This window comes from Bubalus kerabau, chromosome 7 (genome assembly GCF_029407905.1).
Source record: "Bubalus kerabau isolate K-KA32 ecotype Philippines breed swamp buffalo chromosome 7, PCC_UOA_SB_1v2, whole genome shotgun sequence".
NCBI classification, from domain to species: domain Eukaryota; kingdom Metazoa; phylum Chordata; class Mammalia; order Artiodactyla; family Bovidae; genus Bubalus; species Bubalus kerabau.
The window spans coordinates 45,275,469-45,301,647 of NC_073630.1; the positions used below are offsets into that span (position 1 = coordinate 45,275,469).

The window sequence follows — 26,179 nt, forward strand, 5'->3', positions numbered from 1 at the left end:
GAAAAAAAAAAACACCTTACAAACATGATAATCCAGGTCATAATTGATTGATATTTTCAATTAATTCTTCCATGTGTTTCTCAGCATTTCACCCACCTACCCTGCAACTCTACCGCAATTAAAAAACAAGTTTATTAAACATATGTGTTCTTTTTTCCTAGTGAAATCTGAGTCCCCAAAGTACTATACAAAAGGGAACATGTCCCTATTTTTCCCATCATTACTGAGGGAGATCTATGCCTTTGAGTCACTGTGCAGAACTTTTATGAAATTAAAAAAAGTATTCATATTGTCTTAATTTAATATTTTTATATATAAAACTGGAGCATGACTCCTGCATATAAGGGAAAACAGGGTTTGTAGTGGAAAAAACATTACAGATTATTAATGCAACTATGTATCTCTTTTAAAAATAATTTTTAAGATACCAGCCAAGGTTAAAAACTAGTTTGAAAATAATTTGTATTAAGGAGGGAGTGACCTGAATGTCTCAATAGAGATTCATTGGGTTGCACATGAATTATCAGGATAGGTTCTACTTAAGAAAATTCATATCAGTTTCTGAATATGACTTGCATTTTATATATCTACTGCCCTCACTTAGAAAACTTCCAAACACAATATGCAAAAATACATAATTAATTATATTTTTTTTAACAATCAATGCAATAGGTTGTCTATAATAATTTAAATGGGTAAAGTAAATTTGTTTAGCCAAGTACAATACAAGCAGTAAATGCTTCCTTATGTCCTATGAAATACTATAGCTTCCAATACAGTTTTAGATGGATATTTCCCTAGATTTATTTGAAGCCACAAAATTATAAACATTCTAAATTAGACAGCATGGGTCTTTGTTTTAAAGATTAGGAAAACAGATTTAGAAATTGTGAGTGGCTTATAGATGATGAATTATAATACACACCAGATCAAGTCTGACTTCTAAACAAGTATGAATTGATCAGTGAATGGCATTATTAAATATGTTAGAAAAGGTATTAAACATAAGACGTGCATTTTATAAAAGGAGACCTTTCCTTTCAGGGGAAAAAATGTTCTATTTATCTTTCATATTTATAACCCTGTAGAGTATAGCTCAATATTTTACAAATAGTAAGTACTCAACAAATTTTGAATGGAATAGCACTTTAAATTCCTACTGTCAAACAATTCAATTTCTTTCTCTCCCTTTTCCTCTTCCTACCACTTCTCTCTCTCTCTCTCTTTCCTGTTCTTGGCTCCTAAGTATATGATGATTCTCAAACTTTAGTTGTTCCAATTGCTTTAGTATCACTTGAGAGTTTAAATTCTGCTACCCTCTACTCTCAAATTCAAACTGTGGAACTGGAGAAGACTATTGAGAGTCCCTGGGATTCCTAGGGGGTGAAACCAATCAATCCTAAAGGAAATCAACCCTGAATAATCATTGGAAGGACTGATGCTGAAGTTGAAGCTCCAACACTTTGGCCACCTGAGGTGAAGAGCTGACTTGCTGAAAGGACCCTGATGCTTGGAAAGACTGAAGGCAAAAGAAGAAGGGAGCAACAGAGAATGAGATGGTTAGGAGTATCACTGATTCAAAGGACATGAATTTGAGCAAACTCTGGGAGATAGTGAAGGACAGAGGAACTTGGTATGCTGCAGTCCATGGGGTCACAAAGAGTTGGACACGACTTACAGACTGAACAACTACTCTCAAAATCCTTTGCAGTTGGTTCTGGAGAAACTTAAGAAGTGGTAGCCTATGGACTTGGAAATGCCTCTTTGGAGTTACCAACAGGTATTTCTTTTTGGAGCAGGGTTCAGAGACATTCATAGTGTTCACTGAGTCAGAGTAGAATCTGAAAAGTAGTCTTTCTCTCCGCTCCATCCCAGTGAGGTGCAGAGAGATATGCTTACATAAGTGTGCATACCACTCTAGAATCTGTACAGAAATAGCAAGTCTCAACCTTTCCTTTTCTCCCAGAGAGGCCATGCATGATGGGAGGGAAGGTCATGGCCAATGGATCAGATAGACCTAGGGACTTCAACTCCTGCCTCAGTGATTGTGGGCAAGTAACTCCTAAGTCAGTTTCCTAACATATAAAATAAAGAGAGTAAGAACTAGTTCAGAGGGAGTTTACAGAGCTAGAGTAAATTATTTTTCCTAAAATGCCCTTTCATAGTAGATGTTTCAGAATTTCAATTTTTTCCCCATTTTTAGACCCTAACTTAAGGGAAAAAATACCTCATTATTAACTTCATATACCTGTTTGTACACTAGCAGAAAATGTTCCTGTGGCTTCAAAAAATAAGTGAGTGTCAAATTGATTATCTGTAACATTCATTCTTAATCCGGGACTGGATTATTCTGATTTATACTGACTTGTTTACTACTACAGACTGAATATTTGAGCCCCTCCCTGCCCCTAACATTCAAATGTTAAAATCAAATCCACAGCATGACAGTATTAAGAGGTGGGACTTTAGGAGGTGATTAGGTCGTAAGAGTGAAGCCTTTAAGAAGAGGATTATGTGTGCTCAGTTGTGTCCGACTCTTTGTGACCCTGTGGACTATACAGCCCACCAGGCCCCTCTATGCATGGGATTCTCCAGGCAAGAATACTGGAGTGGGCTGTCATGCCTTCCTCCAGGCTCTTCCAGACGCAGGGCTCAAACCCACGTCTTTTAAGTCTCCTGCATTGGCAGGCATGTTCTTTACCACTAGTGCCACCTGGGAACCTGCCAGTACTTTGACCATGGACTTCTGGCCTCAAGAACTGTGAGAAGTAAATGTTTGCTGTTTAAGCCACCCAATCTGTTTTTGGGGTTTTGTTTATAGTACCCTGACATCTGCCTATTTATAATTTGCTATAGGATTTTGCTAAAACTGTCAGTTGAACATATATCATATGACATGACAAATAGTTATATTTCATATTTTAGTAGATATCAAATTAACTTTTAACACGTCAGTACAAAATCTTTGGAAATATTCATTTTCACTAAATCTTAAAAATAATGAATAGATTTTTTTCCCATTTTTTATAAATAAAAGGAAAGTATAAAATCTGAAAATAGTCACTATTTTTCAACAATTGAGGAGGAACACTGTAAGAAGATGACTCTTTGACGCTGAAAATTGAATGTCAACTTTTTTTCACCACTTATTCTTCCCAACTTAATATATTCTCTCACAGGCTTAGAATGACTCCAACCTGCCAATGACTTCATTAAAACCTGAATATACTGAAACTAACTAAGACTAGAGTTTTCCCTGCTTACTCCAAAGCTGCCTAACTTTATGACAAAGTAACAGACAGAATGTAGCAGTTAAGCCAGCTCACATTAGACAGGGCTCAACATATTTTTTTAACCTAAATGATTTGAAGTTCCAATTTATTAAGCAGCAAACCAATAGTATTTTCAAGGACAAATGGAATTTTAAAACAAATGATCATGGCTTTGTTGGTTCTCCTTTGCTAAGCACTAAAATGATAATAAAAATATTATACATTAAACAATCTCTATGAACCTGTAAATACTACTTAATGGTTCCGTATCTTCCACATATATAAAACTGAGATCATTATAGCACCAACCTCCATAGGGTGTGCTGAATGTTATGTAAGTTAATAAATATGTCCAGCTTGTCACACCATAGATGCTATGAGGATATGTGTTATTACTATCATACCATTAATAAAATCTAGGGATTTCATCCCAAGTTTCTGACCCCATGGGCTCTTGCCCTAACTCAGAGCCTTTTCTGGGGAGGTGTAGGAAGCTGCCTGGGCCATCCAAGCACAAGCATGAATTACCTTGACTCTGGTGGCTCAGATGGTAAAGAATCAGTTTACAATGCAGGAGACTCTGGTTTGATTCCTGGGTCATGAAGATCCTCTGGAGAAAGAAATAGAAACCCACTCCAGTGTTATTTCTTGGGAAATCCAATGGACAGAGGAGCCTGGTGGGCTATAGTCCATGGGGTTGCAAAGAGTTAGACATGACTGAGCAATTAACACTTTCACTTGACAGAGGAGGTCCTAAAGGATTGGCCTGCCACTGTCCATAAATCAGGTTAAGTGGGAGAGAGAGAAGAAAATATGACATGCCTTTCAGTTAAATGTACTTAAAGCAAAATCTACAGGCATTTCAAAGACTAAACAGAGGAAATGATGAGCATCATCAATAGTCAATATGAGATGCTGAAAAATTACTGTCCCTGTAACACAGCAAATTATCACAATTACCCAACAACAGTTTACAAAACCAGAGTGATCACGGATGTCAGGGTCTGTTCATCTTAGCCCTCCCTCTGTCTGGAGTGAATAATTGGTTGATTAGGCCAGAAAAAGCCTCTGGCCTATAAACAAGGAGCTAGGGTTGCCAGATTTAGCAAAACAAGAAAACAGGCTACACAGTTAAATTTTCTTTTCAGAAAAACAACAAACTCTTTTTTTAGTATAAGTGCATTTAAATGGTGCATGGGTCATATTTACATACTAAAACATTATTTGTTAATTATGACAAGCAAATTTAAGCAGGTGTTCTGGATTTTACCCCGCAACCTTAGTAGAAAGCTACTTTCCAAAGTTCCTTTCCAGGGCCAATTATTTAAGAAAGGAAATTGTTATGGAATGAATATTTATTTGTATCCCCACCTCCCAGATTCATATGTTAAGGCTCTAACTCCTAATATTATGGTATTTGAGATGGAGACTTTGGGAAATAATTAGGGTGAGATGATGAGTGTGAGACTCTTACGATGGGATTAGTGCCGGTTTAAGAAGAGATGTAAGAGAGTTTGTCCCCTCTTGGGGCAACACAAAGCAGAGGCCATGGGGGCACACAGCAAGGGAGTGGCCTTCTAAGAGCCAAGGGCAGAGGCCTCAAGAGAAGAAAGCTTCCTGGCCAGCCCTTGATCCTGAACTCTCACGCTTTTAGAACTATGAGAAATAAATTTCTGTGTTTAAGCCATCCAGACTATATTTTATTACAACAAACGAGCAGACTAAGCCACTGAGCAGCTTTCACCGCTGAGCCAACTGTGGAAGCCCTCAGCTTCCAGTTTTCCTTTCTAATTAATTTCACTTTTCTGCCATTCCTGACCTCTTTTCACTCCAATCTCAAACTCACTGCCTTTCCAAAACTGGGTTCCATTTCACTTTTCCCTAGACCACACTCTTCCAGGTTCTAGACACTGTTGTACAGCACCCTACTTACAAACTGTCTTCACTTTAAAGTCTCACCAATAACAGATTAAATAAAGCCCTTGAATATCCACTCTCAGCCCCCTTCTCTGTTGCCCATTAAATGTTATTTTTACCACACAGTGTTTTTAATGGATTCAGACAAGACTGAAAACTGTTACACTAGGCCGGTGACTGAATGCTGGATTTCATTTTCCACTTCAGAAAAATATTTGTTACAGATCACTTGGAAAATTCAGCCTAGATTTTACAATTCTTCTACAAGTTTTGTGTGCAACTTCTAAAATCTCTACCTTGTTAAAAAAAAAAAAAAACTTTACTAATTGTTTTAGCATACACAAGGGCTTCCCTATTGTCTCAGATGGTAAAGAATCTATAATGCAGGAGAACTGAGTTCGATCCCTGGGTCAGAAAGATCCTCTGGAGAATGAAAGGGCTACCTATTTCACTATTTTTGCCTGAAGAATTTCATGGACAGAAGAGCCTGGTGGGGTCCATGGGGTTGCAAAGAGTTGGACATTAGTGAGCAACTAACATTCTCACTTTTTTTTTTTTTTTTTTCATTTTATCACACACATATTCACCCACACCTATTTGGATTTTTATAGTTCAATCTCCATTAGGTAGCTGAGCTCCTGACTGGAACCTAAAGCTTTTTTTTCTCCCATTCCTGACCTCTTTCCCCCTCAATCTCTAACTCACTATTTCTTCCTGTCCCTCTACCTTCCCCCTACTTGTCTCCCATACACACACACACACACAGTATTAACTCTTACTCATTTTACATTCACCTTTAAGCATAATTAAGACAGTGCTATATACACAGCAGTTACTCAATACATCAGCTGTTGTTTTCTGACAACACTAACCTGGAGTTATGCTCAATTATTTATGACTTATGAAATTATTTCTGAGTTATTCTCTTTTATTAATCTCAGAGGAAAACAAGAGAAAGATTCTGCCTGGAAAATAGTGCAATTACTCTCAAGGAATTTCCCATAAAATATTCTCAAAAATATAATATAAAAAGAATTGTGGTTTATGAAATTTACTTTAGGCCTCCCCATGTTGATCTTTTCACTCTAAAGCTTATTTCATTTTGATCCTTAGCTTAAGCACAGAATAATTTGCTTGCTTGGATTACCATTGAGTCTAATAAGTGTTGGTCGTTAATAAAACTTTTTCAGAACATGATAATGGCTTAGGAAAAGTACATTTATATAGTAAAAGTTGAAGGGAAATGATTCTTGGGAGGAAAAGCTTTCCGAATTATGCAAAGAATGAAATTTACTCAACTTTTAAAGATCCAATGGGAGAGAATCTGTATGCAGTTATGCTTGTTTAACTGACTTAAGCTCAGCTTTTCCACCCAAAATAGACACATTTTACATAAGAATGTTATATATTGGTTTATTATAAGTTGCATGAGCCTGGTTTCCTCTGTAAGTATTGCTTACTTTATTTCATTTCAAATTCATTCTTGAATTCATGGCTCCTTTGTGCTTTTTTAGAGAAAAGATATTTCCCCAATGGATGCATTTTACTTCCTTTCAGTCTGCTTCTTCAACTCCTCCAAAATTCTAAATTCTGACTATCAAACACAATTTAACAAGCTGAGAGTAGGTGTGTTCCTAGCCTGTGATTACCCAATACCCTATGCATACCATTATCCTGCTGAGTTGCAATCATCTCTTTGCTTGGCTGTATTCCCTGCTAAAGCATGAGTTTTTCAAGACCACAGCTTGGTTGTTATCCCATAAGGCACATGATTCCTAGCACATGGCTGGGACTTGATCTATGGACCAATAAACAAACCAATAGATAAACAGGGACTTCAAAATAGGCATGATGACTCAGGCACTCAAAAACGAAGTAGTAAAGAGGTTGAAAGCAAATAGTCCCTGCAAGAGAAAATGAAAGTCACTCAGTAGTGCCCGACTTTTTGCAACTCCATGGACTATACAGTCCATGGAATTCTCCAGGGCAGAATACTGGAGTGGGTAGCCCTTCCCTTCTCCGGGGTACCTTCCCAACCCAGGGATTGAACCCAGGTCACCTGCATTGCAGGCAGATTCTTTACCAGCTGAGCCACAAGGGAAGCCCAAGGATACTGGAGAGGGTAGCCTTATTCCTTCTGCAGTGAATCTTCCTGACTCAGAAATTGAACTGGGGTCTCCTGCTTTGCAGGCGACTCTTTACCAGTTGAGCCACAAGGGAAGCCCAAGGATACTGGAGTGGGTAGCCTATTCCTTCTCCAGTGGATCTTCCTGACCCAGAAATCGAACTGGGGTCTCCTGCATTGCAGGCGGATTCTTTACCAACTGAGCCTCTACAGACAGGTTTTTAAATTCCCATCAAAAACATTTCACTCTATCACCAGAAATATCACCTTGAAAAGCTCTGTTAGTTTCTAGCATTTGTTATTATTTGAAGCTAACCACAGTTATATTTGAGCCTTCCCTGGTGGCTTAGACAGTAAATAATCTTCCTGCAATGCAGGAGACCTGGGTTTGAGCCTTGGGTTAGGAAGATCCCCTGGAGGAGGGAATGGCTACCCACTCCAGTATTCTTGCCTGGAGAATACCATGGACAGAGTCGTCCATGAGGTCACAAAGAGTTGGACATGACTGAGTGACTAACACTTCAATTCACAGTTTTATTTATCTTTTTCACTAATATCCTCTGTGCTTCAATGTTTAAGGTAATTTCTATGACAATAGAACAGAAACAAATGTCTCCCTACTAATATAACGAGTCACACAGAGGAACGGTTTTAAGTAAGTAGAAAATTATACTATACTGAATCACCATTGAATTTTATACTATCATAACTACATGATTTTCCACTTACATTTCATTAGCACTTACAAATTTACAGTGCCTTTTCATATAAATGATGTTATTTAAAAAGAACTATAGCTTTTAGTTATACAAAGCACTACAGGACTTTGTGGTTTTTTGAGAAAATCTGAAGTACAAAATTATAGAAATTAAAAAGGTGCAGTTCCAGCTGATTTAAGCTAATAGAATTTCATTTCCTCATTGCCTCCCCAAGTGTTATGTGGATCACAGTTCAGAAACCTAAGTGAGCCAGGATGTTTATAGGCTAGAGGAATTTATCAAGAGAGGCCGTCCCCAGAGGGGTGCAAAAAAGAACCCTGGGCTGGAAATAGAGCATTAATTTTCAAAGAAGACAAATTGTGTCAACAGTCTTCTAAATATGACTTTCAAGTTAAAGCACCCCAGAAGAACAATAAATCAATAATCAGCTCTATCAGATGTAACTGATTGTATTTCAACACTGAAGCTAATATATAAGACAATTATCTGGAGGAATTAACTGGCCTAGTTTCATGAGTCCTAAAGGAAGCAATAATACTAAACTAGTCTCAATGCAACAAGAGCACTGTCAGTTATAAGCACGTTAATGTAGAATGTCCTTATTTGATGTCCTGCTAGAGTCCAATTCACTGCTAGTATCATCAGTCTAAATATACCATGGACACAAATAGGGTTTTGTTACCATATCTTAATCAGCAGAAAATGCTAAGGTGTCCTTTTAGGTGACATTAAAACTGAATGAGGCAATGGCACCCCACTCCAGTACTCTTGCCTGGAAAATCCCATGGATGGAGGAGCCTGGTGGGCTGCAGTTCATGGGGTCACTAGAGTCGGACACGACTGAACGACTTCACTATCCCTTTTCACTTTCATGCACTGGAGAAGGAAATGGCAACCCACTCCAGTGTTCTTGCCTGGAGAATCCCAGGGACGGGGAAGCCTGGTGGGCTGCCGTCTATGGGGTCGCACAAAGTCGGACACGACTGAAGCGACTTAGCAGCAGTAGCAGCAGTGACATCATAACTTAAAATATATATATTCTTTTAAATTTGGAGAGAACTGGATACTTGTAGAGAATTCAGAGAACATTTAAGTTCTGGGTCCTATCTGCAAAGTGTATGCTACACTCCTGGGCAGTTTGACATGAATATTACTAATGTTCTGAGGTCAGCAAAATATATATATTTTAGACACCCTCCAAGCTCACTGCCTTTTTTCTAACATTACCATATCCATCTTCATACTGTTTGAATCTTCATCATAACATATTGAATTGTTATCCTGTGTCAAGAACTGAACTGCTTTCTCCTTCCCCTGATTCTGTTCATTTGGTTTCAAATTATCAAGTGTCTGGTTTATTCCAATCACTTCCTTATGGTTTTTCCTCAAACTTCCTTCCTCACTACAGAAACAATGATTACAATACAGATAAACAAATATGACTGCAAACCTTTCCTATTTCAAATCTTTCATCTATGCCCTTTTCATTCATCTAGAAAACACTTGCTTCCTCACTAGGCTTCATGCACCTGCAAAAGAGTCCAAGTTTCTTGGCATGGCATAAAAGGTATTTCTGGTTTCTATCTAAGGTACTGAGTATCATCTTCTAGTATTCTTCTCACATTTACCTTTCAGAAATAGCAAGTACACGACAGTGCCCTGAAGACAATATTCTGTTTTACACACCCATGTCTTTTCTTATGCAGTCCATTCATCCTGAAACGTCTCAGTTTCTAGGGCACTTGATGACTTTCTATCCAGCCTTCAAAGCATGCTGTAATATTACCCTGTGAGGCTCTCCTTTCTATCTTCAAGAAAGTAAAATGTACTACTCTGTATTACATTAAATCTGCCCTTATTGCTCACATCATAACCTATGCATTCATCTGTTACATGTTTGTTTCCCCCAACAAAATATGAAACTCCTAAAGGCATGAGTTTTGTCTCATTTATCTTCATATACCTAGAATTCAGTATAAAATCTACCTTAAACATACAGTAGGTATTTGTAGACTGCAGAAATGAACTTAAGAGAAAAAGTTAACAATTCAAATAGAAACCATGTTTTATTTGGATTACTGCTACTTTTAACAACAAAAACCCCACAAGCACGGATGATGATGCCATTTCCATAGGTTATTATAATTCACTTCAATTTTATATAACAGAATCCCCCAATTCATTTTTATTACACCTTGGAGAGTGTTATTTACCTATTTGTCTGTTTATTTAAATAGCAATATTTTACTAAGAAAATAAGTAGTTATGTAAATATTAGCTAAAGATGACCTATCAAACAGGGACTCTGCAAAGAAATTATTTCTTCTTAGAGTCAAGAGATAAATCAATAGTAACTTAACATTTAAGATGAAAGCCTGGATACTTGTATGCCTACATACCAGTATTTCAAATTGAAAATTCCATGTAGTTAATTCTAGAAACACTTCATAAACTGGCTTTTCCATTCCTCTAATATTAACATCTTTTAAAATAATTTCTGCAATTCCACAGTATGTGAAATGCTTTGCTACTTTTTCTCATAATATCTCCTCAATCTAGGTCAACTCAACTCTATCTGCATGCACCCAACTTCTGGACCAATTGATTCCATGATATTGATGCTTTACTTAGAATAAAGCTCTCCTAAGTTCCTAACTTATGAGACACTATTCATTTCATCTGCTCTTGTTCAGTGATAATTAATTTTTCGCTGGCACCATTTGTCTCAAGGGACCTAACAGAAGCAGAAGATATTAAGAAGAGGTGGCAAGAATACACAGAAGAACTGTACAAAAAAGAGCTTCACGACCAAGATAATCATGATGGTGTGATCACGGACCTAGAGCCAGACATCCTGGAATGTGAAGTCAAGTGGGCCTTAGAAAGCATCACTACGAACAAAGCTAGTGGAGGTGATGGAATTCCAATTGAGCTATTTCAAATCCTGAAAGATGATGCTGTGAAAGTACTGCACTCAATATGCCAGCAAATTTGGAAAACTCAGCAGTGGCCACAGTGTTGTAAAAGGTCAGTTTTCATTCCAATCCCTAAGAAAGGCAATGCCAAAGAATGCTCAAACTACCGCACAATTGCACTCATCTCACACGCTAGTAAAGTAATGCTCAAAATTCTCCAAGCCAGGCTTCAGCAATACGTGAACTGTGAACTTCCAGATGTTCAAGCTGGTTTTAGAAAAGGCAGAGGAACCAGAGATCAAATTGCCAACATCCGCTGGATCATGGGAAAAGCAAGAGAGTTCCAGAAAAGCATCTATTTCTGCTTTATTGACTATGCCAAAGCCTTTGACTGTGTGGATCACAAGAAACTGTGGAAAATTCTGAAAGAGATGGGAATACCAGACCACCTGACCTGCCTCTTGAGAAATCTGTATGCAGGTCAGGAAGCAACAGTTAGAACCGGACATGGAACAACAGACTGGTTCCAAATAGGAAACGGAGTACGTCAACGCTGTCTATTGTCACCCTGCTTATTTAACTTTTATGCAGAGTACATCATGAGAAACACTGGGCTGGAAGAAGCATAAGCTGGGATCAAGATTGCCAGGAGAAATATCAATAACCTCAGATATGCAGATAACACCACCCTTATGGCAGAAAGTGAAGAGGAACTAAAAAGCCTCTTGAGGAAAGTGAAAGAGGAGAGTGAAAAAGTTGGCTTAAAGCTCAACATTCAGAAAATGAAGATCATGGCATCTGGTCCTATCACTTCATGGGAAATAGATGGGGAAACAGTGGAAAGAGTGGCAGACTTTATTTTGGGGGGCTCCAAAATCACTGCAGATGGTGACTGCAGCCATGAAATTAAAAGATGCTTACTCCTTGGAAGGAAAGTTATGACCAACCTAGATAGCATATTCAAAAGCAGAGACATTACTTTGCCAACAAAGGTTCATCTAGTCAAGGCTATGGTTTTTCCAGTGGTCATGTATGGATGCGAGAGTTGGACTGTAAAGAAGGCTGAGCGCCAAAGAATTGATGCTTTTGAAGTGTGGTGTTGGAGAAGACTCTTGAGAGTCCCTTGGACTGCAAGGAGATCCAACCAGTCCATTCTGAAGGAGATCAGCCCTGGGATTTCTTTGGAAGGACTGATGCTAAAACTGAAACTCCAGTACTTTGGCCACCTCATGCAAAGAGTTGACTTATTGGAAAAGACTCTGATGCTGGGAGGGATTGAGGGCAGGAGGAGAAGGAGACGACAGAGGATGAGATAGATGGTTGGATGGCATCACCAACTCGAATGATGTGAGTTTGAGTGAACTCCGAGAGTTGATGATGGACAGGGAGGCCTGATGTGCTGCAATTCATGGGGTCGCAAAGAGTTGGACATGACTGAGTGACTGAACTGACTGACTGACTGACTGAAGTTCCTAACTTATGAGACACTATTCATTTCATCTTCTCTTGTTCAGTGATAATTAAATTTTCCCTGGCACCATTTGTCTCAAGGGTCAAGCAATATAATAAAATGAAAGGTGGTATTTCATCATCTATACATCTACCAACATCTGCTCATTCAACAAAGATTTGAGTTGCAACTTTCCAGTCATTATTTCATTATAATTTCTCAATAATTTCCATCTCTTAAGATGGATGCCATCTTATCTCAGCCTCTATCAATTTTTGTCCTGTCACTATAAATTCCTAGAATCATTAATGATTTTAGGATATAATCAATTTCCCCTTTCCTCCCATCCTTTTTCATATCCTTAGGTTACTTATATGATCTTTCATAGTAATGACTCTTCAAACATGTGGATTCCATGTGTTTTAATGTGGTACACTTTCGTTACTTACCAGCCTATACTGGAATCAAGACTGCCAGGAGAAATATAAGTAATCTCATATATGCAGATGATACTACCCTAATAGCAGAAAGTGAAGAGGAAGTAAAGAGTCTCTTGATGAAGGTGAAAGAGGAGAGTGAAAAAGCTGGCTTAAAACTCAACATTCAAAAAAAGATCATGACATCCAGTCCCATCACTTCTTGGCAAATAGAAGGGTAAAAAGTGGAAATAGTGACAAATTTTATTTTCTTGAACTCCAAAATCACTGTGGACAGTGACTGAAGTCATGAAATTCAAAGATGCTTGGTCCTTGGAAGGAAAGCTATGACAAACCTACACAGTGTATTAAAAAGCAGAGACATCACTTTGCCAACAAAGGTTCACATAGTCAAAGCTTTGATTTTTTCCAGTAGTCGTGTATTAATGTGAGAGTTGGACCATAAGGTAGGTTGAGTACTGAAGAATTGATGCTTTAAAATTGTGGTACTGGAGAAGACTCTTGAGAGTCCCTTTGACAGCAAGGAGATCAATCCAGTCAATCCTAAAGAAAATCAACCTTGAATATTCATTGGAAGGACTGAAGCTGAAGGTCTAATACTTTGGCCACCTGATGTGAAGAGCTGACTCATTGGAAAAGACCCTGATGCTGGAAAAGACTGAAGACAAGTAGAGAAGGGGATGCCACAGGATGAGATGGTTGGATGGCATTTGATTGAATGGACGTGAGTTAAAGCAAACTGAGAAAGGCGGTGAAGGACAGGGAAGCCTGGACAGTCAGCACAAAATCTGACAGGGCATCAGTCTTGAATTCTCAGCGTCCAGAACTGTGAGAAACAAATTTCTATTGTTTATAAGCCACCCAGTATATGGTATTTTTGTTATAGCAGACGGAATAGACTGATACACTACAGGTCTCATTCAGTGGCAGTTAAAAACTATCTAGGGCAGATACTGTGTCTTTCATTTTTTATCTCCCATAATATTGAGAACCTTACACATTATATTTTATATGATTTTAATAAATATATACTAGAAAGAATAAATATTAGAACTGGAAAGTTCTTTAGATACCATATTGTTCAATTGTTTCGTTTTTACGTTCAGATTTTGAAAACCTGGGAAAGGTAAGTGACTCCCACAAGGCCACAATGAATGTGATAAACGTGTAACAGGGAAGAACAAAGCTGAGTCCATATTAGATCTGTTCCTTTTGCTTTCACCTGTGTGCTCTGCTGCCTATGCTTAGTCATGCTGGCTCCGCACCTTTTGTAGAAGAATGTTGCCTACAGCCTGAAATAGAGAGGATAGCTTATCCTCAGGGCTCTGACCTTTAAGAGTCAATTCATACCGAGATAAAAAGTTGCAGAACAGAGAATAACATTTGTCTTGTTGGAGGTTTATAGGAACATCCTGACCTGACCTTTGTGGACAGCTGCAACAACAAAGTATTCCTAGACCAAGCAGTTTGCAACAACTAACCACACCCCTCTCTCACCTTGCCTTTAAAAATGCTTTGGTGAAGCCCTTTGGGGAGCTCAGTGTTTTGGGGGCATGAACCACACCTTCTCCTTGCAAGCCATACAATAAACTTCTCTGCTCCAAATTCTGATGTTTCAGGTTTTTTTGGCCTCATTGTGCCTCTGGCACAGGAACTTGCAATCAGTAGCAAACAAACAATGTAGAAATAAAAATACAGTCTTCAAAAGTATCACACATCATTTATTCATGTGACAGCTATTTAAAAACCTTAAGTGATATAAAGTTATGTTTTCAAAGAGACAAAAAAGATGAATAGAGTTTTAGAATTTTAGAACTTAAGGAGACAGAGTTCATCTACCTAAATTAATCTCATTTATAAAAAAGCTACAGAGTCTCAGAGGGATAAAATTCCTTTGCTAAATTCACAAAATGGTAAAGATCTGGTTTACCAACTCTGAATCAAGTTTTATTACCACTACATCATACTGACTTTAAAATAACTCACATTATGTTATAAATTTCAATTCCCATTTTTGAAGCAAATTAGTAAAAAAACAGCAACTAATAAGCTATATTCAAAAATTAAACAAAACTTCAGAATATACCACAAATATCCAGGTTGCAAATTTTATTCATGTTGATTCAGCTTCTCTCAACCTAAAAATGTAAGAGGGCTAAGTCTGGAGAATCAGTAATCTAAAATTCCATTTTCTTTTGTCAAAGCACTACAACACATGTATAAAGCTATTTTAAAATAAATTGTTCTGGAAAATGGGGACTTTGACACAACAAGGAATCATGAAATCCACAGCTTCTTCATACTTCATCAAAATTTATTCAAATCACTGTAATAGATTTTCTGCTCTTAGGAAACGAGCAATAAATGACAGTGTCCTTGCCAATGGCAATTCTTGACATTCTTATTAAAGTTTTGTGTTAAGTGCCCAGATATATTAAATCAATCCATTGTTTTCCATCCACACAGACAGTCCAGAGTTCTAAAGGAGAATGAAAGCTGAAAGGAAATCAATCATCAGAATGTGCTTCTTTTAATACATTATGCTGTTGGTTAATTGGGTTTTAAAATAATCTGATATAAATTTGAACTTGAATTCAAAGTCCTTGAGAAAACTATTGCCAAGAAATGAGAAAGTAATATTTTCCTAAAACTATTCTTTGAAAACAGTGAAAGAAGTACTTATCCATAAGGATTTAATATTGTTTCCTGTTTGAAAAGCTGCAAGGGCCCAGGCAGCACCTGAAAGTGAAACATTATATTGTAGATTTTATTTATTCTCCTGGTATAGGGTCTATATTTTTTTCCTGCTGAGCAGCAGACAACGAGATGTAACACTGACATTCTCTTTGAAATTCTCCAGGTTCTACTAAAGAACTCCCTCTGTAGAGGTAGAAAGTTCATCTAAGAACCCCAGAAAGGTACATAACTTCAGTAAAGTCTTTAGATCAAATCTTACTTTTTCTTCCAGCAGAAGTTGACAAAGAGAAAATAACTGATTACTTCATGATAAGCAAATAAGAAATAGTATTATGGAAACCATTATACATGGGTCCAAAGCTACAAATTATTTAACACTAAGCAATAACAACCCTGGATAACCATGATGATGAAAGAAATGGTATGGATCTAACAGAAGCAGAAGATATTAAGAAGAGGTGGCAAGAATACACAGAAGAACTGTACAAAAAAGACCTTCACTACCCAGATAATCACGATGGTGTGATCACTCATCTAGAACCAGACATCCTGGAGTGTGAAGTCAAGTGGGCCTTAGGAAGCATTACTACAAACAAAGCTAGCGGAGGCTATAGAATTCCAGCTGAGCTATTTCAAATCCTAAAAGATGATGCCATTAATATAATGCACTCAATATGCTAGCAAATTTGGAAAACTCAGCAGTGCCCACATGACTGGAATGGTTCAATTTTCATTCCAATCCCAAAGAAGGGCCAATGCCTTTCCAATGCCCAAAGAATGTTCAAACTACCATACAATTGTGATCATTTCACACGCTAGCAAGGTAGTGCTCAAAATCCTTCAAGCTAGGCTTCAACAATGATCCAAGAATTTCCAGATATACAAACTGGATTTAGAAAAATCAGAGAAATCAAAGTTCAAATTGCCAACAACTGCTGGATCATGGGAACCCCCCCTGTAGCTCACATGGTAAAGAATCTGACTGCAATGCAGGAAACCTGGGTTTGATCCCTGGGTCAGGAAGACCCCTAGAGAAGGGCACGGCAACCCATGCCAGTATTCTTGCCTGGAGAATAGAAAAAACAAGGGAATTCCTGAAAAATATCTACTTCTACTTCATTGACTACACTAAAGCCTTTGACTGTGTGGATCACAACAAACTGTGGAAAATTCTTAGAGAGATGGGAATACCAGATCACCTTACCTGAGAAACCTGTATGGAGGTCAAGAAGCAACAGTTACATCCAGAGGTGGAACACTCAATGGGCATTCTTATCTTCATTTTTAAACTTAAGAAAAAGGAGGTAAATAGTAAATACTTTGAGGAAGTTCACTCAGTTAGTAATTGCTAAAACTGAGATTCAAACAGCATAAATAATTGTCCACATGGATATCTGATATGTCAAGCCCTGAGCTAAGCAAGTTAACTGGGCTGTCTCATTAAACACACAGGTAGTAAGTGGCTGAATAGCAATTCAAACCGAGACTGTCCAGTGCCAGAATTTCAAGTTTTTAACTACTAGTACACAGTGATTATTAATTTTAATGTTCATGTTCTTTCCTCTACACCAATCAGGGGTTAAAACACAGAGGAAAATTTACACTTTTTTCTTCTCTTCCTGTCATACTATTCCCCAAACCATAAGACAATATAACACACCAATGCCTTTAGAGATTCAAAAGATGCTAATGATAATTTAGCTGAACTAAAAGGTCCATTTCAATTGACAAAGAAAATGCTTTCTAGAAGGATAAAAGAGCTTTACAGGGAGCAGAATTGCACATGTCTTAATGGATACTTGTGTAATAAATTCTCCAATTAGGATCAGTCATCGAGACCAATGATATTCATCAGCAACCCAAAAGACAGTCAGCATGCAGTTAAAAGCAATTTAAAAGCAACTCCAAACGTGTTCTAGATTTGTGCTTTTGCTTTAAATGGCCTTCAACGCACTACCCAGGTTCAATTTTTTTTTTGTTTTTTCTTTTCTGGCTGTACTTGGTACAGGCTGTTCAGATAATTTTTTTTTGGCATCCTTTGGAAATACAAAATTTTGTAACCATGTAAAATTGGGGGCAGGAGAAGAAGGGGATGACAGAGGATGAGATGGCTAGATGGCATCACTGACTCGATGGACGTGAGTCTGAGTGAACTCCGGGAGTTGGTGATGGACAGGGAGGCCTGGCGTGCTGCGATTCATGGGGTTGCAAAGAGTCGGACACGACTGAGCGACTGATCTGATCTGATCTGAAGAGAGTGAGTGCTGTAACATTCCCTCATTTCTAATGTTTCCATATTTTTATTACAGTAGTGAAAATTCTACAAGGCAAACTGCAACATGATCTTGGCAACCTCTCCTACAAATACAAGCACAGTCCCAGACAACTGACATTCCTTGGGCACCAGAGATTTCAATTCTTGCACTTTGGATTTTGGAAACTCTGTTCTAGCTTGTCATAATTGAGGCTTTGACAGCCAAACACATCTGCTGCAAAGAATGCCATACATTTTATAGAAACATTCCATCTAAACACATATATTTTCTGTCACAGCCTAGATGTCTCATTGTGGGAACATGAGAGAGAGAGTGAGTCTTGAAAGAAAAGATCCTCCAGAGAGACTCTTTTTGGCTTAAGAGAAGTCACTTGTAATAATGTAGCAAAGTATGAGCATATAAGGTATTCCCCTGGAGAAGGAAATGGCACCCCACTCCAGTACTCTTGCCTGGACAATCCCATGGACAGAGGAGCCTGGTGGACTGCAGTCCATGGGGTCACTGAGAGTCGGACACGACTGAGCGACTTCACTTTCACTTTTCACTTTCATGCATTGGAGAAGGAAATGGCAACCCACTCCAGTGTTCTTGCCTGGAGAATCCCAGGGACGGGGAAGCCTGGTGGGCTGCCGTCTATGGGGTCCCACAGAGTCAGACACGACTGAAGTGACTTAGCAGCAGCAGCAGCAGCAGCAGTGGTATGTTCTGAAAAAAATACCCTAAATTCATTGATGAACTGGTTAATATTGAGTGAAGGATTATCTTAGAGAAAAAAGGCAAAATAATTACATGGGATTTTTTAGGCACTGATATAAATTATTCTGCTGATTAATTGGGTTTTAAAAGAATGTGATATAAATGTGGACATGAATTCAAAGCCCTTGACAGGACTACTGCCAAGAAATGAGATCGTAAGAAGACTTGGATGTTCAAGATTTTCCAAGGATATGAAATGATTGAATTTTTCCATCAACTACATTTACTTCTATTTCTCTATGTTGCCAATCAAACAAAGGCAGCAGGAAATGCAATCCATTAAACTTAATCACATTGAGTTCAAATCATGTTTAACTATTCAATTGAAGAAAAGTATCAGCAAAGCTAATTTGAGAGCTGAAAAATAGCAATAATAAGATTTAAACATGATAATAGGATAGGAAATGCCTAAGAAATGGAGAATCAACAAGTGTATATAAATGTCAGTACAAGAGGCAATCTGTATCATTAAATAATTTTGAGGAGGATTTACCTTTGATCAAATGTTTTTTTATATTGTATCTCAAAACTTTAGAATTCTCCTTCCTAAACTAGACAAAATTGCAAATGAAGAAACATCAATCTGAGAAGGATATTGATAAATCATCAATAAAATTTCTTCTTGTTCAAAGATAACACAATCAAATTTTAGGAAACTTTATAAGAAATTTGAGAATTGAATATACTTTAAAAATATTGTGAATCCCATTATACATAAATGGGAAAATGTTTGTGTCATTCCTTAGTTTATGGGTTGAGAGTTAAATATAGCACCTGACTCAAATTTGGGGATTTTGCCGGTTGCTGAGTATGCCTATTCCAAGCATTTATTCTGTACCTGAGGAAAAGACCACAAGATGAGTTTCAGGACCTCCTGAACCCTCTATGAGATGGGCCTGAGTGAAAACTCCATTCATCATAAGCCCTTAATATGACTGGGGGACCACAGTGACCTTTAGGGTCTCCTGAAATTAGTGTCAGTTCATAGCCAGTCCTCAGGAATCCCTGGAAGATCTATTTCCTTCCCCTCACTGCCCCCCCCCGCCCCCCACCACACACACAATTACCTTGGTAAAAGGTCCAAGTCACTCTGGGAAAGGATGGGAGATAGATTAAAAGCAAACATTTTTGGTAGAAGGGCAGAATCCTTTCTCAAGGGGATCCAGCCTCCCCTTCATTCAAGGGATTCTGTAAACTGGCTCAAGCCTAGGAATTGACTGGAGGGTCCATGACTCTGTCATGGTTCACATTAGACTTTTGTTCACTTGTCCTAGAACTCTTCCATTTAGATCAAGTAAGAATTTAGCAGGCTTCTCACTTTCTAATTTCTACAAACACCATGATCAACAAGCCAGTGTCAGGTAGGTATCTGTGAGTCTGCCTACTCTGATCACTGCTCTGACTCTGATTTTCATGATGGTAACCACACTCCCTTGCCTTGGGCAACTGAGCACTCCCATTTGCCTCTGCCACTTTAGAATCCAATTACCTATTTTTTTTTTTTTAATTTAAATTTATTTATTTTAACTGGAGGCTAATTACTTTACAATATTGTATTGGTTTTGCCATACATCAACATGAATCCGGCCCGGGTGAACACGTGTTCCCCTCCACTGCATTTTGGTTTCCCAATTCAGCAGTAGCAGTTCTCATGGTGTTTTCTGGCTTACAGAGAAAAGTGATGAGAGGGCTCTTCAAGATTGCTGGTATTCTCCTCACAAATTTATTTCTCACAGTCATGATTAAACCCTGATGCACCCTCCTAGGATGGATGAGTAGATCTAAGTGACAAACCCACTTTAACATTTCTACCTTCTTAAACCTTTGAATCTCTTCCCCTATAGTATATCAGAGCAGGTCTAGCATTTTAAGTTAATTTTACTGAGGATCACATTTTGGTCCATGTTTTAGTCAACAGGCAATCAAACAAACTGTTAAGAGTTCTCTCTAATTCTCTGAGCTGCAACATTAAATCTAGAATCTCTGCCTAGTGGGTCTCTTTGGATTTCAGAGGTAAAATGTTCCTGATTTGGGTGTGTAACTCTGGCTCATTTACCAAATGACTTTTTAGTTTGAACAGGACCCAGAACAAGTGAAGGTTCTGCAACAGGTCTGGGCTTCTGCACAGCTGTTCTGACACTCGGGTCATATGATAACATGATCAAAATATTTTCCCCTAAATGTAAGTATTAGAAAAGAGACTTCTAAGCTGTGTATGGGTCCTCACAAGGATTCTGTCCTGGTTTCTAAAAACCAAAAAAATATTGGAAGAACTCTTGAATGCTATAGTCTTTCCATTTCCCAGTATCTCCATGAACTGAATCTATGCAATGCAATTACCATCTACAGAGATCCAGGGTCACTATGGATTCTAGAATAGTAAATACAGAAGCAGAATGAACTTCTGCCTGATAAATCACAAATCAAATCTAATATTACTTTTGGACAAAATGGGGTTGATGAATTCTAATGGGATAAATAAATATAGAATTCTTATCCAACCCATGCTATAGAACAGTATAATGAGTAAACTCTGAAAGATCTAGGCTTATGGGAAGCACAGCTTGTTCAATGGGAAGTGAGGTATACTGGGAGAAGTGAGGCCTGGGTTTAAGCCAGGTCTGAACAGCAAATAAATTATATGCTTATTAGCAATAAGACTCTCCATTTCTTTGCCTTCATTTTCACATCTGAGAGCTGATGAGGTTGCAGCACATAAATCCAGTAGAGTATATCCACATTCAAAGCTGTACTGATACCCACACTATTTTTGCTTTGCAGATGTGGTCAAGGCCTAGGTTTACTGTGAGAATATCTGAGTACTCTGGAATCCTCAGTTGATCTTGTAAATTGTCCTGGAGTTGTTTTAGTAGATTTAGCCAACTATGTGGGTCTTAAGTTGTTTTATATTTTACTTTTTGTTTTTGTCTTTCAATTTTAGTTTTTAAAATGGAATAACTTGTATTTTTAAGATACTTTATTTTTTTGATTTTTGAATCCTATGATTTATTATATTTCCTTTAAACATCTTAAGATTTGAGGAATAAGAATACAAAGATTACATATAAATTGGCCAAGACAATTCATTTTGCTGAGTATGCTAATTGGTAATTAATTTACTAATAGTCTCCTGAGACTGTGGACTCAGAGAATATTTCAGTTAAATATTAAAATTTCCCTAGAGTACTACAGCTAACATTTATTGAATGCTACTATATGCCAGATACTGTGTTAATATTACTCTTCTTTACTCACAAAAACAATCCTTAAAGCCATAATAATCAATAATTATTAGATATATTTTGCATAACAAGCATGTTTATATTTACTATAAGCCAGGAAGTTTTGAAGTATATTAAACATACTATTAAATTTAATCCTCAAGATAGCCATTATCATCCCCACCTTGGAGAGGAACAAAGAGACAGAGCGATTAAATAAACTGCCCAAGTCATATACTTAGTAAGCAGCAGAAATTCAAACCAGAGACTCATTCTCAATTCTGTGGGTTTAACCATTGTATTAATTCATTAATACAAGTTAATAAAATTTGGCCATCAAGTTCACTTAGTACCTTGCCAAAGTCATGGATTCTAAATAGTAGAGGCCAAATTCACATCCAGAACAGTCTAGCTCCAAGGTCTAAGATTTTTACCGCCATCTAACGCTACCTTCTATGCTAAAGGCAAAAAACAAACAACTTAAGAAAGCAAAACTGAAGTTTTGAGAGGCTGATGAAACTATTAAGACAACTAGAAAAATGTTGATGAAGTTAACACAATAAAAATTAAGGGGGAAAAAAAAGAATATCTAATATCTGAGACACCAGTGCACTTTGAATCTGTTACAAAAACCTTGAAATGCCAATGTACCCACAGGAAAGCTCAGTTTAGTTCAGTTGCTCAGTCATGTCCGACACAGGAAATCTATTTAGAATCAAAAGAGTCCAAGAGCTCACAGGCTGGGATCAGCAGACCTACTGGTCATGCTCTGATGTGGGACAGATTACAATCTGAGACCTTAAATCTGCCTTTTTCCCCATACTGTTTTCAGGTCCCAAGCCTGTCTGCCACTGTTTCATGTTGCCTGGGATGATCTGCTCAGCTGGTACTTAAGTGTGCCAACATGCCTTCTTCAAAACCAGAGACTGCTCCTCTGCCATGGGCAGTAAAGATGACAACTACTGAACTATTTTGCCATTGTGTACTAAGATAAAATCATAAGACTCTATGATGAGATCATTAATTCAGATATTCTGGTTATACGGTTCAGTTCAGTCGCTCAGCGTGTCTGACTCTTTGTGAGCCCATGAACCACAGTATGCCAGGCCTCCCTGTCCATCACCAACTCCTGGAGTTTACCCAAACTCATGTCCATCAAGTTGGTGATGCCTTCCAACCATCTCATCCTCTGTCATCCCCTTCTCCTCCTGCCCTCAATCTCTCCCAGCATCAGGGTCTTTTCCAATGAGTCAACTCTTCACATCAAGTGGCCAAAGTATTGGAGTTTCAGCTTCAATATCAGTCCTTCCAATGAACACCCAGGATTTCTCTCATTTAGGATGGACTGGTTGGATCTCCTTGCAGTCCAAGGACTCTCAAGAGTCTTCTCCAACACCACAGTTCAAAAGCATCAATTCTTCTGTGCTCATCTTTCTTTATAATCCGACTCTAACATTCATACATGACTACTTGAAAAACCATAACCTTGACTAGACGGACCTTTGTTGACAAAGTAATGTCTCTGCTTTTTAATATGCTGTCTAGGTTGGTCATAACTTTCCTTCCAAGGAGTAAGTGTCTTTTAATTTCCTGGCTGAAATCACTATCTGCAGTGATTTTGGAGCCCCCCAAAATAAAGTCAGCCACTGTTTCCCCATCTATTTGCCATGAAGTGATGGGACCAGATGCCATGATCTTCATTTTCTGAATGTTGAGCTTTAAGCCAACATTTTCACTCTCCTCTTTCACTTTCATCAAGAGTCTCTTTAGTTCTTCTTCCCTTTCTGCCATAAAATTTTGCATTAAAACATGCCTGTGGCTTTGCTGTCAGTTTCCACATGACTTCAAATGCCCCTTCTCTCTATCTGTTGCACCATCATTCAGTCTCTTGGATACGGCAAATTTACTTACTCCATGAAGCCTCTTCTCATTCTCCCAGCCATATAAAATAATGCTTTGTATTCTAGTAAGCAGGGTTCATATCATGATCTTTATCACTGTAATCTGCTGTTTTTCTTGATAGCTCCATCAAGTTGCTAATCTATTAAGGACTACATCATAATCCCTTAATGGGACTTGTGTATATTAATCTCTAAAATGACTGAGCCAGCAGTGAAGCCCACTTTCAGTCTCTAAAATATTGCCCATTCTGAACTGAACTCCAATTTCCCTGATTTGTCAATCTAGTTCTAACAGCCCAGAGAGCATCTTATCTGGTTAAGTGTCTTTCTTGCTATCTTGTTAAATGTACTCTCCTACTCCAGCTAAGTCCAACTCCTCTATAGCTCTATCCATCTCATTAATGAATCTGTATTGTTGCACGAGTTGGCATAAGTAAAAAGTAAAAGGAAGCACAATGTAAATCTGTACAATTATTAGGGATACTGAATCCTTACACTAAATTACTGTAGGAATAATCCCCAAAGACAACTTTATATTTGCCATCAGATGTTCTTTTTTAAAAAACAATATTTTAATGAGATAGTTTCAATTTAACAATCATTGAAGAAGCCAGATATGCAACATTGTGCCTAGCAACATGGTCACTACAAGGGCACAGGACATGGTAATATGATATGTGACATGTTCCTGGTTGTCCAGCTGTGACCCCCCTCACTTTCCCTTTGAGTGACACTCCCTCCCGCACTGTATTTAAAGTTACTTAACACAAGTTACTGATTATAAGTCAATCATCATTCTATTGCCTATTGCTTTAAACGTAAACAACTTTATTCTCTCACTGAATGGCAAACTGGGGAATCATTCCTTGAAAAGGCACAGTCTCCCGTGAGATGGGAAAGGTTAAATTTGCAATTTTATTTTCTCTCACCTTCTTCTCCTCATTCCAATTTGTTTAGAATCAAAAGAGCTGGGAATTTTTAAGGAGAAACAAAATAAAATGGAAAAAAAGCGATTTAAAGATGCTTCAGAATTGTAAAGTATATTCTAAAAGAAAAATTTAAAAACACATTTAATATTAACTCTGTCTTTCAATCTAATTCTCTTTAAGCTGCTATTTGTTTTACATCTTAATCATGCCTTAGTTTAACCATATCATGTGGAAACACAGTACAGATATCCACACATACTTTGCATTGAAGAATATACATAAATGTTTCTAGAATTCTCCAGGAAAAATGTTTCCCATAATTTTTCTTTCCCGTAAGAATAAAACTCTCATAATTTTTTTTTTTTTCAAAATTATCAATCTATTTCTCCTGTGTCTGCATGTTTGGTCGCTTCAGTCACGTCCAACTCTTTGTGGTCCTATGGGGGCTGCAAGCCTATGTAGCCCTCCAGGCTCCTCTATCCATGGGATTCTCCAGGTAAGAATGCTGGAGTGGGTTGCCATGCCCTCCTCCAGGGGATCTTTCTGACCCAGGGATCAAACCTGCATCACCTGCATTGCAGGTGGATTCTTTACCACTGAGCTGCCAGGGAAGCTCCATTTTCTTCTATCTTGATCTAAATGTGAGGACAATATGTGATCCTGATTTCGATGGGGGAAGGATAAAGGTGGGCACTTTTCAGGGACCTCTACTCTGTGCCTGTGGTTGTTGTTTAGAAACTATGTCATGTCTGACTCTTTGTGACCCCCTGAACTGTAGCCCACCAGGCTTCTCTGTGCATGGGGTTTCCCAAGCAGGAATACTGAAGTGGGTCACCATTTCCTTCTCCAGGGGATCTTCCCAACCCAGGGATTGAACCTGTGTCTCCTGCATTGGCAGGCAGATTCTTTACCAGAGCCTTAGATCATAATCTTCATTTTATTCTATTTTCTCAAAATGATCTAATCTTACAAATGACTAGTAAGAAGTGGACAGTTGACTGAAAAACTCATGAAAAGAAGAAATCTTCTTAAGTTCACATTACATGTTATAGAAAAGAATCACCACATTCCTCTTTAAGGTCTCAGTTCTAGTGGTCAGTATCCCCCTTCTTCTAGCTGGCTCTTCATTTCTCTTACCTTCACCTGCACAAAATACAGACTAAAAATCTCTCTAATTGCTCTCAGCATTTCAGCTCTGGCTCTCAATCTGTGCACCTCACTCAGCCACACCAAGATTCACACAAAAAAAGCCATCTTCTGTTCCTCAGGCATTTCCCTTGAGTGGTATCGTTACCACACCAATAGCCAGTTTTAAAGAACAGATGCATACATTGATCTCGTCATCCCCAATCCCTGAAAAATCTCTAATAATTGAAGAAAACCCTATGAAATATATTCCAAAAGATTAATTCTTCAAGCCATCCCTCCTTTATCAAGCTGTAATGTCACATTTTTTTGTAGGCAACACATGTTATAATTTATCACCTAAAAATGAGAATTTAAATATGCAAAGCAGTGGTAAGAACTTATACTGAATATTACCTTTTGGAGAGGAGAGATTCTG

General features: G+C 38.0%; 1 protein-coding gene across 1 annotated transcript in view; it reads right to left on the minus strand.

The window, feature by feature from the left end:
• The window catches only part of LOC129657406 (translation initiation factor IF-2-like), a 532,690-nt gene that overhangs the window by 168,334 nt on the left and 338,177 nt on the right, over nt 1-26,179 (minus strand). Inside the window, exon 5 of the mRNA XM_055587570.1 lies at nt 16,737-16,821. Within this exon, the coding sequence (XP_055443545.1) occupies nt 16,737-16,821 (85 nt within the window). The remainder of the gene's footprint in view (nt 1-16,736; nt 16,822-26,179) is intronic.